At 41.9% G+C, this 14,572-nt stretch overlaps 1 protein-coding gene and 1 long non-coding RNA gene across 3 annotated transcripts in view; one reads left to right on the top strand and one right to left on the bottom strand.

Annotated features, from left to right (window-relative positions):
- Nucleotides 1-347: 347 nt before the first annotated feature.
- On the bottom strand, nucleotides 348-10,681 carry LOC110260280 (uncharacterized). Its single transcript, XR_002343272.2, has 3 exons — nucleotides 10,472-10,681; nucleotides 7,607-7,750; nucleotides 348-2,831 (listed from the first exon to the last, which is right to left on the bottom strand). It is a non-coding gene; the product is annotated as an uncharacterized LOC110260280 (long non-coding RNA).
- The window catches only part of PREX2 (phosphatidylinositol-3,4,5-trisphosphate dependent Rac exchange factor 2), a 285,840-nt gene continuing 280,867 nt past the window's right edge, over nucleotides 9,600-14,572 (top strand). Inside the window, exon 1 of one of the 2 annotated variants that reach the window (XM_021089269.2) lies at nucleotides 9,600-10,056. In XM_021089269.2, the coding sequence (XP_020944928.1) occupies nucleotides 9,916-10,056 (141 nt within the window). In that variant the 5' untranslated portion in view covers nucleotides 9,600-9,915. The remainder of the gene's footprint in view (nucleotides 10,057-14,572) is intronic. The other variant, XM_013996689.3, reaches the window with a different exon arrangement.

Raw genomic sequence — 14,572 nt, 5'->3', positions numbered from 1 at the left:
GCGTCCCCTCCCCCAGGCTTGAACAAGCACATCTTGCATCAATTGAGTACCTACAGCAAAAGTGGCTAACAGATGTGCAGGCTGGGCTGTATTTGGGTATGTAATTTCCTATTACTGAAAAAAAAGAGAAGTGTCACCAAGGACTTCAGGGGGATTTCCTGACTAGCAATGCCTTTGAAGTTAGACAGAGGTTTTTAATTGTAAAGAATCTTAATCACGTAGAGAAGTATGCCTTTGAAATACTTTTCTTTGAACAGCACATTTACCGGTTCAGAATGCTCATTTCCATGAAATTATATTTTAATGCGTTTACTTCTCTTACATTACGTGAGTCCAGAAAGCTACAATTTTATTTCTTAGTCTTATTTATTATATTCTGCAAATTAGGCTACATGCCATTCCATATAAATGTTTTTATTCCCAACACCCTTTATTTTAGAGATGCAATTTTAGCCTTTAATTGGAGAAAACAATATAAAGTGGTTGAGACTGAGGTTTTCTGAGTTTATTCTCCTGCCTCCTCTGCAGGGGGCTATTTTCCACTTGAAAAGTCTGAGAATTTCCACTAATGTTAATTCTGGGTATAAAACTCATCAATCTGGAGGAAAAGTGACTAGACTTTTAAATTCAACTCTCCTAATTCCATTTGCTTGAAGTTTGAATAAACCGAACTCATTTTAAGACAGAGATTTTTATCACGCAGAAGTTGAAGCAAGAGGAGTGAAAGGCATGTCATTTCTTTGAGACTAGAGGACAACGCTGTTCAGAGTTTATGTCAGAAACACATATTGCCATAAACGTTTCAGCATTTATCTCAATTAGAAGGCAAGACTATTTGTTTGTGGTCACATTCCTAAATAGTAAGTGTATCATAACCAGAAACATATTTTTTGTCTTTGGTCATAGTAACACACACACACACACACACACACACACACACACACACACACACACACCTAGGATCACTGAAGCCCAAATAAAGGGACATTCAGTAGGAAATGACACTCTTCTGTATTAACTGCATTTCTAAAACGAAATAAACATTTTAAATACAGTTCCTTCACCTAAAACACAATCACTAATTGCAAATGGATGTGCTGATATCATCAACCTCACCTTAAAATAGCTATCGTATTTGTAAATACAGTAATAATAATTATTATAAGAGTGCCTGTTGTGACTCAGTGGGAAAGGACCCGATGTTGTCTCTGTGAGGATGTGGGCTCAATCCCTGGCCTCGCTCAGTGTGTTAAGGATCCGGCATTGCCATGAGCTACAGTATAGATCTCAGATGTGGCTCAGAACTCTTGTTGCTGTTGCTGTGGCTGTAGCCTAGGCCAGAGGCTGCAGCTCTGATTTGATCCCTTTCCTAGGAACTTCCATATGCCCCAGGTGTGGCAGTAAAAAAAAAAAATTATTATTATTATACATATATTTATGTATGTTAATACATCTGTGGCCCCAGGGGCTCAAGATTTGGGTTGCAAGTTTGGTTTCCAGGCTTGCTTATTTTATCCAGGTTTTGTCTTTCATGGTGTCGGTATTAGTACTGATAAATTGGGTTTGGACTTGAAGGAGACCCATTTCTTCTTTTGTCTTTTCATATATGCATATGGTGTTAAAAGACCCAGATAACCCACAGCAGTTTCTCATCAGAAGGGAGGTGTGAGGCAAGGAAGACGACCAGGTAATGCAAGTCAGGTGAGGTCTCTTGAAAAGACCACTGGGGCAGCTTTACCTTTGGGTAAAAAGAAGGCTTGCAGAATCAAATAGGGTGGGAACACTTGGGGACCTGCTGGAAGCTGGAACTGCAGAGTATGTTACAGGAAATTCAGGAAAAGTCAAGAGCATGTAACAAAGAATAGGGGTGGGGAGAGGATGTGTGTGGTATGTGTGTAGGGGTGGCTGTAGGATAGTGAAGATAATGGTTATGATAAAGCTGATACTGAAATTGGGTAAGAGGTATAAATACAATGGCAAGTTTTAGTGTCAGGAATATCATTTTTCCTTAATTAGGAGATTTGTGTGCCAAGCCAGTAGATTTTGGAAAAATAAGAATCATCTGGACTTCCCAAATATGCTTTCATCTTTGCTTTAGTGAGAAGCCCAGGAAAAGGCCTAGAGCAGCTTCAAAACGTTGTCTTCAATTTTGGTTAAAAACAAACAAGCACATTAAAAAAAAATCCCACACTTCATCTACCCAAAAGTTTCCTTAGAGTCTAATAAAAATAGTATTCATTTCAAAGGAATGTGTAAAAATCTTTTCTTCATACAATATGAGCAATGGCTCCTATGAAAACGATTTTACTAGAAATTCTGATAGAAATCAAAGACAACTTTTCTATGACGTCTAATTTGACTATGTTTTCCCCACTTTTTAAAGAAAAGTTTGGGTGGGGGAAAAACAGGAGAGTTTGTACTAAGTATTAGTTTTTTCTCAAAGACATCACCAAAGGAGCTATCTGATATTCTCTAATGCCTCTAAATTTTTAAAGACCATGTCAATCATATATGCTAAAAATAGTGTTTTACTTTTTAGCAGATTATTTTGAATTCCAGAAAAGGAATATGAAGTGGAAAAAACATTCCTCTATTCATAGATTGAGGAATAACATCAACATTAATTAGTGAGGGAGAGCCTGTGATGGCACAGCGGAAACGAATCTGACTAGGGACCATGAGGTTGTGGATTCGATCCCTGGCCTCGCTCAGTGGGTTAAGGATCTGGTGTTGCTGTGAGCTGTGGTGTAGGTCGCAGATGCGGCTCAGATCTAGTGATGCTGTGGTTGTGGCGCAGGCCGGCAGCTATAGCTCCAAGTAGGAGTGTGGCCCTAAAAAGCAAAAAAAATTAATTAGTAAGCACCTGCTTGTGATGATGGTTGCCATATATTTTGATTCTAAAGCACTACAAGAACCTTATTCTTAAAAACTGGGCACTTTTTTGATCTTTAGAAAAGTCTATGGTTAAGGACGTAAGGACTACAATTCTGGTACCAATTCCAGTGTCACCAAGCAATTCTGTGACACCAGCTGAGTGTACACAATTCAAATCAATTCTGGCGCTACCTACTGGACATAGTATCAGATCCCACAGGTTAAGGGCTCAGTCCTGCCAAACTGAATTCGTGACCTTGAAATTAAGAAACACACTTCTAAAGAACTGTTGGATCAAAGAAGAAATCAAAATTGAAATTACAAAGTGTTAAGAAAGCAAAGAAGAGTGTTAAAATTAAGATGCATAAAAAACTGCATAGGAAGATATAAAGCCTCAAATAGCTTCCAAATTAAGGAAAAATGCTGGAGTTCCCGTCGTGGTGCAGTGGTTAACGAATCCGACTAGGAACCATGAGGTTGCGGGTTCGATCTCGGGCATCGCTCAGTGGGTTAACGATCCGGCGTTGCCGTGAGCTGTGGTGTAGGTTGCAGACGCGGCTCGGATCCTGCGTTGCTGTGGCTCTGGCGTAGGCTGGTGGCTACAGCTCCAATTAGACCCCTAGCCTGGGAACCTCCATATGCCGCGGGAGCGGCCCAAGAATTAGCAAAAAGACAAAAAAAAAAAAAAAAATTAATTTAAAAAAATAAAGAAAAATGCTTGATCACAAGTTTTTAGTACCTATAACATTAGAAAAACAGCAACAAGGAAAAGAAGAAAATAAGAAAAAGAAATTAATAAACATAGGAGGCAAAAATAAAGAGAAAAAACATTATAAAAATTCCAAAAAGTTGGTTGTAAGCACAGACCAGTAACACAGAAAACTCCTTCATAAACGTGGTTAAGGAGAACAGGATGCAGAGGAAATATATAAATTATAGAAATAAGAAAGGTGACATGACACTGATGTGGAAGAAATCAAAATATATTATTGCATACAATTACATTTACATGGCAACAAATTGAAAAACTGGGAAGAAATAAAGCTTTAGTGAACAAAATATGAACTACCAAAAGTTTTACAAGAAAAAAGAGAAAATATAAACAGAGGTTGCAATTTAGGTTAACCTCTACTGTTGCAATAGCCCCAGGACTGGGTAGATGGTTTTATAACTGACTTTTAGTTCACCTTTAAAAACACATCACTTCAATGCTCTTGAAACTATTTCAAACCATAGATTTCTTTGAGATGTCTCCTTATTTATATTAAGACTCCAGTTTAACTTTAACTGCAACACTTGTTAAAGAGTTCCTTTCTAAAAAAGGAAAGCTGCTCATCTATTGCTCTTTCGTATATAGATGCAAATTCTAAGAAACTAATAGCACCAAGTGGAATCCATTAAGTTGGCACTGTGTTTTAAAGAAGAAAATATGCCTTGAACACATAGCAGCATGGAGGAGAGAATGTAAGAGGTGAGAGAAACCCACCCTGGATCTGTACGTTTCCACTAGTTTATGGGGAACATTTTCCTTCTCTTTTTTCTCTTACTCATCCCGAGACACTTAGAGTCCACACATGATCCTGAGCTGGACTCCAAACCTTTTTGCCCTTTGGCTGCAGCCAAATCTAAGCAGCTGGAATACACACAGCCTCCTAGGGCTGTTGTGCAAGTGAGAAAATCTGTCTGGCAACTGTGGAGGGAACGCATGAAAGTTAGGGAATGAGATCCTGGAGCAGAGCACCCTCTTCAGAGGCTCAGATGTGTGACAACCAAGGCAGGCCTACAGGTCATTCTGGGTGACAGTGGTGGCCAATGTCCTGGAACTTAAAAGACTTCTTAAACCCAGGTTCCTCCGCTGTGCATCAAGGTTTTTCTCTTTTCTCACCAATTCAGTATGTAGTCAGATGACTATCATATGTTGCATAACCCACTGCCCAGGAAACCTTTAAAAAAATTCTGTAGAACTTTTTACTTTCTACTTTTTTTTTTTTTTTGATCTTTTTAGGGCCACACCTGAGGCATATGGAGGCTCCCAGGCTAGGGGTCCAATCAGAACCTACACCACAGCCATAGCAACACCAGATCCCTACACCACAGCTCACGGCACCTGGATACTTAACCCACTGGGCAAGGCCAGGGATTGAACCTGCATCCTCATGGATACCAGTCATATTCGTTTCCCCTGATCCATGACGGGAATTCTGACTTTTTACTACTTTTGATTTTCAGAACTTCCCCTTCAGAACTGGCTTTCTTTTCTGCCACATCCGTGTGTGTACTCTTACTTAAGTATGTATCACATGTTGTTAAGATATGAGGACACTGCAAGTCCCTTCTTTTTGGATATCATAAACCATTATATTTAAATGTTCTACAGGCAGCTGTGTTATAGCTGATGTGAAACTTCTAGTTAAAGATGGTTCGAGATAATGGGCTGAGGGTGTGTGTTTTTCCTTCATCTTTTCAAACTCTCCCCTCTATGGACACCCCTGGATAATTAGAGAAAACGTCTATTGCCATGAAGAGAATGAACGAGAAACAGGAGGAAAATGTCAACACATTTCTGAAAGATAAAAAGAGGATGCAAACTTTCTGAGAAGGAAGAGATAGGGAGGCAGCGGTGGACAGAGTAACAGGAGGAGGCTGCCGCCAGGCAGGGTGGGTGGGTGTAAAAGCATCAGTGGTCCTGACCTGGGTTCTTGGTCTCCTTAATCAAGAGACATTAAGAGGCCAGGCAAGAAAGTCAGGCAAGGCTTTCCTGGGGCTCCTGCAGGAGGGAGTGAAAACAAGTGACAGTTTCCCTTGCTTGCTCCCTCCCCAAGGGGGTGCAGGCTGGTTCCTTGTATGGGGTGAGAGTCCGGGCAGGTTGGGCCAGAGGGGTAGCTTAGATGGTCTGCCCACCCCTTTGCTGGTGTTGTGTGCAGGGGGCATGCCTAGTGCCCTGCTTCTGCTCCTGACACCTGGCTTTTGCTCTTGGCTCTTCGGAAGTGCCAGCTGGCTTTCTTAGGATTTTTTGGAATCTTGCTGTCCATAACTTTTTCCCAACTATACTTGGATGCAATTAGTTTTAATCCCTGTAGCTGCTTTGTATTTTGTTGTTGGGGAGATGTTGTCCAAGTGTAAGCACTGCAGCCACTGCAGCAAAGGGTCCCAGGTCCCAGCCTGTCTCCTCAGGACTGAGGAAAGTGGCTTAATTGAGAAGCCTGTCTGCAGAGCCAGATAGTGCTTTCTTCCTGACATGCCCAGCTCTTCGCTTTCCTTATCTGTGTTCTTTTAGCTCAGCGTAGGAATCGGGAGTTAATCTCAGACTGAAAATACCCAAGGATTCTTCTCTAATCAGATGTCAGTATCTACACGGACAGAACAGAGTGAAATCCTCTCATTCTGGCCATTAGAACCTCCACAGCTAAAGACCTGCTATCTGTCTGTTCCCACTGAAAGCTTCATTTCTCTTAGGCAAGTCCTGGATACATCTGAAGTTTCCAGTCAGTGTTCCTATGAACAAGAGAGCCCAAACATCTATTTAGTTTGCAATGCAATAAACATTGTTTCTAAAATTAAAACTATGGCTTCTAAAAACTGTCTTTGGTCCTCCTAGGCCATACCTATTCTAAAATCTTTGATTTGAATGATAAAATTACACACTCCAGTACACTCTGTGCTTTTTATGACTAAATTGCCACCAAAGTTAAGTGGAAGAAACTGAGAGGTTAAAGATGAAGTCTGAACTAAATTAATAAATATTTTTAGAATGACTTTTTGTTCCACACTTTTTTAAGTTCTTTATTAAAGTATAGTTGATTTACAGTGTTCTGTCAATTTCTGCTGTTCAGCAAAGTGGCCCAGTCATATATTATCTTCCATCATGTTCTATCACAGGTGATTGGATAGAGTTCCCTATGCTATACAGTAGGACCTCATTACTCATCCATTCTAAGTATAATAGTTTGCATCTACTGACCCCAAACTCCCAGTCCATCACATTCTCTCCCCCTCTCCCTTGGCAACCACATGTCCAAGACTCTTAATTGTACTTTACTGTTGCTCCTGTGTCCATACTATTTTTATACTAGTGTTTATACTAGTGTAGATACGAGTGTAATCTAGAGTCATCTATCAGAAGCCAGAGTAGTAACGGAAATGCCAGAATCAATTGTACTTGCAAATAACGAACAGTCAGAATCTTTATTAAGATCGCCATACAATCAAGCCATCTTTCCATTTTTTTTTTTCATGCTGTTATCTTTTAATGAGTTTCGGCATCAGATGTGATCTGTTACTTTACCTGGGCCAACACCAGTATTGAAAGGGCACGAAGGCTAAAATGACCTCTATCTGAAATTTGACCAGTCTCTTGCAAAGAGACAGCCTTTGATTTTTCTCTTTTTTCACCCAGGAGCTGTCCTACCCTAGGCCTGACCCAAGGAAACCTACTGTGCCCTGTGCTTCAGCTCTTTGAACCTTAGCATAATAGATTCTAACCACACCAATTCATGCATATGAAATAAATTTAATGGCTGAGCTAGTTTACTACTCAGCCTCTTCTCTCTACTTTTCTACCATCTCTTTTTTATGGGATACAGCAACCTCATTAGTATTTCAGGAAAAAACTGGACCCTGGCCATCACTTGGGTTGTTGCTTTCCTTTTCCTGGCAGACAGAGCCTAGAGTTTCAATAGAGGAAGCTGGGAGGGATACAACACATTCAGAGTTTATGAAAGACCTTATTTACCATCAAAGTGAAGGTTTCCAGATACTCCAACTCTGTTTTCTTATGCTCTTAAGTCTTTGATGAGGAATTAAGAACTCTGGCCAGGCAGGGCTGCAGAAGACACTGAGAGGTGCCTGGCAGAAGGCGCTACATGGTGTCCCGAAGCTGTTCATTAATTATAAAAGATGTGGAGGAGTGAGCAGAAAGTATTAATATCTTAATAATTTCTACATGAGCACTGCGGAAAGAAATCTGAATCTATACATTTAAATGAATATTTTCCTCCTAGCTTCCTCCCTCCCCCATTTTTTATTTTGCAAAGCATTCTCTGGGTTGCGTACAGACTTTTTTTTTTTTTTTTTTGGATGGAATTGCATCCACCGTTCTCCAACTGGGAACAAATGGTAAGAGAGAACTATTATTTTATCTAGGAGAACACCTGATGGAAAAGCACATGATTTATTTACTTACTTTTTATGTTACAGAAGGATGCAGAAGGGGGAGGAAATGCATTCATTCCTCATTGCCTTTGGTACATTGTGAAAAGGCTCAGTCATGTTTGATTTTCCCATTCATTCCTGGGTGTGCGTTTCCCAAATCTTCTTTGTTTCTTTTGTTTATTGTGTACTAGGTGCTGTGAGGTCTGCTCTTTAATAGGCCTTGTCCTTTGTTCTTCTGCCACAGGGTGGGAAGACCTTTACTTATTTGTCCTCTGTTCATGCCACGGCTAAATAGCCATGCGCAGCAGAAAGAGGAAAACCACCGCTTAGCCACCAGCTCCTCACACATCATTCAGAACTTGTGCCCTTAGTATAAGAGGAAAAGTACAGTCCCTCTATTTCCTCACTCAGGGGTGGAGTGATTCATCACAAACCACGCTCTGAAAAGATGTCATCTGGAAACCCGATAATTATTTTAATGTACATAATGTAGAAAGCATCTTAATTTTTTGGTTTTCTTAAGGCTTTCAACTACTAGAACAAATGGACATGCCACTTTCTTGCATCAAAACCATTCACTCTTCAGTTTAAACATCCTTAGGGCAAACAGTTTAAAGTTGTTCTAAGCAGGAAAAAATAACTCAAAATTATATATGTATAATATCAAGGCAAAAATATATATGATTATTTTGTCTGTTTCATAAATTATTTGGGAATATTCAGTGCTCCCTAGGTACTGACTGTTTCCTAGTGAGAAAAGGAAAGAAACATAACCTTTAAAATTAGGACATGCTCTTTCTTTCCATTTTCAAACCCTAAAAATCTATATTTATATCTCTATCTCAATCATAGCTTTGTTTTTTCAATTAGTGACACTGTCTTAAATCATAGCGGTCAGAAGCAAAACTGGCAGAAATATTCTCGCCTCCGGGTGAATTTACATTTTATCTTGATGTTGAAAAGAAGTTATAGACATGCAAAGGCTCTCCCTCCAAAACAGCCCAGTGCAAGGAAGACGCTTATTGTATCTGGAGTTTATTCTATGGGCCAGGCTGTCACTTCCCCAGAGCGTCTTCATTTATTATGCTAATTGACTTTCCCAGTGCAGGCAGGAGGGTATCCGCCTTGTGCAATATTCTCAGTTGGGGGGTTTGAAAAGCAAACCTGTTTTGTGCCTGAATAAAACGCCAAATCAGTGTGTTTCTTTTCAAAGACGGGAGGGTTAGTCCCATGGCTGTTTTTGTTCCCATCCCGTTACGTAACCGTGGGGACTTGTTTCTTGGCTTTCAGGATTTGTACAAAGCACATTAAAGCTAAACAATAGGCGGGAGTTAGAGGAGCAACCCTCGAGCTGTGTCTTGGAGCCTGTCCTCCTAGGTTTGGGAATCTCCAATTAGTTCCATCTCCAGCGCTCCGTGCGTGTGTGTGTGTGTGTGTGCGCGCGCGCGCGCGTGTGTGTGCGTGTGTGTGGTGTGTTTAGTTAGCTGGCACGCCACCCACTTCCCCAGGGTTGTGCTTCCTTTTTCCTGAGATTTGGCGAAGGGTAAAGGGTCAGAGTCACATGGATACAAAGCATTTGATTAATGTCCAAGTCACCGCTGGGGCCGCCAGAGCCGCTTCCCCTCCAGCCCGGGCCGTGTGAGGCCAGAGCCGCGGGACGCGGTGCGCAGGTCCCGGGCTGCAACCCGAGCGCCCCGGAGCGGCCTCGGCGGCAGAGCCTCCCCGCCGTCCGCGCTGGACGAGCGGTCGGCGCCCCCTCCTCTGCCCCCGCCCCCCGCTCCTCGCGGCGCGTAAAGTCGCCCGTCCCTCCGCGGACCCAGCGGAGGCGGCCACTACTGTCCCTTCTGGCGGCGCTGGGCCGGGGCAGCGGCGCGCAGCACGGCGCCCACCATGAGCGACGAGAGCCGCGGGGACAGCCGCGCCGAGAGCGCCCGGGACCTGGAGAAGCAGCTCCGCCTGCGCGTGTGCGTGCTGAGCGAGCTGCAGAAGACCGAGCGCGACTACGTGGGCACGCTGGAGTTTCTGGTGTCGGTGAGTGTCCCGGCGCCGCGACCCCTGTGTGCGCGGCGACCGGTTGGGGCATCTCCGGCACCCGAACCCGCGCGCGGTCGCTGGGTCCCCGGGAGGAGTTTTACTGCCTAGAGAGGCATCCATTTGGGGGTGGGGGGTGGGCTTGGAGGGAGCGCTGCGGGTTGGAAAAGTTAGCAGGAGTGGGAGAAGGCTCTGGTTACCGGGACGCCCGTGGCCGCATAGCTCCTCACTCTTCTCTAACCCTCGCCCTGGTCTGATCAATGCGTGGTGCAAGTCCCCCCGCCCCTTCTCTTCTTCCCCCGGTGGGATTTTGTCTGAAAACTCGCTTGGTGGCTACATTCAGGTACGTTTAGTTTAAAAACAAACAAAAAAAGTCCTGGATTCTTCTGGAGCTCGAGTTCATTGTTCAGCTTACCTGGCAGTGAAGTCCCTTTCGTTATAATAATCTTTGAAGCATAGGATTCTGGTGGGGGGTACAGAGAGCAGCGGGGTTATGATCTCCAGCAGCTGTTGGATATTAAAGCCACATGTGGTGTTCACCTCGTCCTAATCCTCCCCTCTCCTCCCCCCCGCCCCCCGGGGTTTAAATCTGCACCGCCTCGTTCAGCTTCTGGGTGCCCTGTTCACCTTGAGCCCGGAAAAGGGGTGTAATTAATAAAGTTTCCATCCAACAAGTTCAAGATTTCGTAGAACTGGAAGGAACTTTGTTTCACAGTTTCAGCTTGACTCACTGGAAGTTTGCTTTGAAAATGTTTCATTCATTTTAGGGCCAGGAGGGGCAAAACTGAGTGAAGAAACTTCGTAGACATCACTCAAAAGTTGAATTTTTGTCCATTCGCCGCTGCAAAGACAGAATCTGACGATTGGCTTCTCTCCGCCCAGAGGCGCGGGAGAGCGTCATTCAGAGACTGAGGACTTTTTTAGTCTTTGCTAAAATCTCTCTCAAATCTTCTAGCCTTTTTCTTGCACCACCCTCTTCCATACCACCTTGGTCTGAAGGGAAATGTCTCAAAGACTAAACTTCCTGCTCAGTTTTCTGAAAAGAGGGAAACTACCTGATGATAATCGTGAGAGGAAATTCACTTCTTGGCTTTGGCAAGAAGGAAAAAGCACTGGCTGGAGGGATGTGGGATGCACAGGTTGACTTCTGGTTGACTTCTCAAATTAAAATCAATATACTTGAGGGCCCAGGGGCCACATTCTTTGGAAATGTATGGATATCTGAGAATATACTGATCATTGGTGATAAATAAAATTGTACCCTTCCATGCAGCAGTGTCAAAGAAGCGTATTTCTAAATAGGTTTAACTTTTCATAGCTTCAGATTTGGCTTTCATGAAACTTTGTTGGTGACCAAGTCCTTTGGCTTTTGAAGAATCAGAGTCACTTCTTAGGTTGCATTAGTTACTCCTTCTTGGAGGTATATGAAAAAAGTACTGATTTACAGAAATAGCTAACCTAACGCACCTTAAAAACCAATTGTTGATTTTTATTTGAAATACCAATTTTCCATCTAATCTTAACAACTGATAGTTAAAATTGGTAATTTTGTGCCATATAGAGTTAGAGAAGAAATTGTGGGCAGTAAAGAATAAATGACATTTTACTCTTAATCAGTCAATCGTTTTATGATTTCATTCTTCTTATCTCCTTCAGAAATTATGGACTCTTCTACTTTTCATTGTTCGTTATTTTCTATGTACATGTTCACACATACAAGTGCGATAATTGGCCTGAGTGTCTTCCTAAACAGAAATTTACCCTGACTTCCTTTTCATTTTATAACCATTCAGATCCTAAGATCTACTTATAATACATTATTAGATTTTCTTTTGGGGGTATTCTTTATAGCAACATTTAATTTCCAGGTATTTTATGTGGTCACCTTCCAATTTAGTTTTAATTTTAGCCTGAACTGATACATACCAAGAGCTTGAAAAACATTCAAACCCTTTGGCCTGGTAATTCCTCTTCTAGGAATCCATCCAAAGGAATGGTCAGAAATGCAGACAAACGAAGTTATTTTTGAAAAAATAGCTGTAGTGTTAAATAACTACAGTGGTAAATTTGTTGCAAAAAGGTGATAATGACTTCCTAACTCAAATTTAAATATTTGTTAGGTTAGTCATTGTTTTTGCTTTCTGTCCATCTTCAAGTCATCAACATGGATGAAGGGTAACTCTTATCTTTATTACAAAGAGATAAAAATATATATATAAAATATATATACATGTTTTGTCTTTTTAGGGCCACACCCGCGGCATATGGAAGTTCCAGGCTAGGGGTTGAATCGGAGCTACAGCTGCCAGCCTACACCATAGACGCAGCAACACCAGATCCAGGCTGCAACTGTGACCTACACCATAGCTCAGGGCAACACCGGATCCTTAACCCACTGAGCAAGACCAGGGATTGAGCCTGCATTCTCATGGATACTAGTCACATTTGTTTCCGCTGAGCCACATGGGAACTCATATATATATATTTTTTAAACCAGGAACATATTTTTACTTATAGACCCATAAAGAAGTGAACAAAGTAGTATTATTTTTCTTGATTAAATGATCATATGAATTGGAGGGAAAATTTTAAAAAAAAAGGTCTTTCATGCTGGCGTACGCCACAGCCACAGCAACTCAGGATCCGAGCTGCATCTGTGGCCTACACCACAGCTCAGGGCAACTCTCGATCCTTAACTCACTGAGCGAGGCCAGGGATCAAATCCTCATCCTCATGGTTCCTAGTCGGATTCCTTTCCGCTGTACCACAACGGGAACTCTCAAGATCTTTTATACTTTTAAGTGCTTTCTCTTCTCCTCTCCATCCTTTGGTCATTTAAGGAGAGAGCATCCCGCCCCCGTACCCCCCAGATAGTCCATGGGCATTGCCTTTTTTCTCCATGTATAGTATCAATCTGTATGCACCTTCTCTCTAGTTGCCACTCAGGCACACACTTCCTGATTGAACAAGACTCTATCCTGGAAGCTTGCTACTGTTCCTTTGAGTGGCTTACTCTTCCCATGGGTTCCATGCTTTCTCAGGCCTCTTCTCCTCTTCCCTGGCCCTTTGCTACCTGCTGGATTCCTATGAGGCTTTTAAGGCTCCTTCATCTCCTGCCCAGGCTAGAGGGCTCACTGTTAAGTACCTACTTTTCCTTGTAGTCACTTTTTCTGTGGCACCAGAGGAAGCTTATGCATGCATACTTTTGTCTCATTCTACTAGAATGTAAGCTTCTTGAGGACAGGGCTACGTTTTGCTCATCTGTGTTGGTCCAGACTTCTGTGCAGTGCTTGTGACACGGTAAGGACTCAATAAATGCTTACTGAATGAATGAATGGAGGAATCAGTGAGCTGACCCATCTTCTAACCTCTAACCCCATTTTGAGGGACCCTTTCTCAGTCATCCTTAAATTTCTGATTTTGTTTTCTTTTGATTTGGTCTGTGTAGATAGTGGAAGTTACCTAAGCTTCACTCAGGCATATGTGTATCATGTAACAAAAGCATTCTCTTAAATGTAGTACCTGCATTTAAAGAGAAACATGATTTTAATTGGGCATTGAGGTATTAAAGACTTTGTAACACATTGTTATTTCAAGTCATTGTAGTCTAAATTTTCATTTGAGATCATGGTTAGATTACATTTTCTGGATTCATTATTTTTAGGTCATAGATAAAATGGTAGAGAGGGACAAAATTTGTTTGAATTTATGTTCTTGTTTTGCTTGGGTAATGAAATTTTATGTTTCATTAGAAATACTCTATTTTTTTTTTCTAAAAATGCCTTTATAGACCTAATATCCAGTATTTGGTATCCAGTCTGGACAGTAGTAGGTTGTAACTGTTTCCTGGAGAAAGGACAGAGTAGGGCCAACTTCAGGGGTGTATCCTATATGGTCGCACAGGGCTGCCCATTTCAAAGGACCTCAAACTTAGTTTAATGCTCTGTTAGCACTGTCTTGAAATTCTTGCTAATTTTGTCCTTTAACTTATGCTTTGCAGGTGAAGTCTAGAAGGATAGTGGGGTGTGAGCAGAGCAGATACATGAAAGAAAGGAAACAGCTTTATACATGAGTACCTTTAATAGCACTTTCTTTTATGCCTTTTGAATTTTACATTGGCCCCGGAAAATTGTGTGGACACATTTCACTGTGGCAGGTGGCATTGAGGCAGGGTGATCATACACTGTTTCTTTTAAACTGGGACACTCCTGAGAGTGAAAGGGTGTGCTATTAATACGACATAGGGAAACAGGTGTAAACTGGGATTGTTCCTGGCAAAGCAGAAACACGGTTATTCCACATCATTGACACAATAAGATACAGACTTTGAGCCAGGTGTCTCATAAACAAAAGATTTTGCAGTTTGTTAACTGTCCAGGCTTTGCTCTCGGCTACTGCAGAATATGAATCCTAATTTACTATGTACCTTTGGATACGTTTATGATTTTGCACACCCCATTTTTCTTTTATCTATAAAATGGGGAAATGTTAGCATTTCTTTAGGATGCTGTGGGGA

Source organism: Sus scrofa, chromosome 4 (assembly GCF_054392235.1).
Source record: "Sus scrofa isolate SSC_HxYL_T2T_F1_AM1 chromosome 4, Sscrofa_HxYL_maternal_Yorkshire_Landrace_v2.0, whole genome shotgun sequence".
Lineage (NCBI taxonomy): Eukaryota > Metazoa > Chordata > Mammalia > Artiodactyla > Suidae > Sus > Sus scrofa.
The sequence above is the reverse complement of the archived record's forward strand: the minus strand, read 5'-3'. Positions and strand labels throughout refer to the sequence as shown.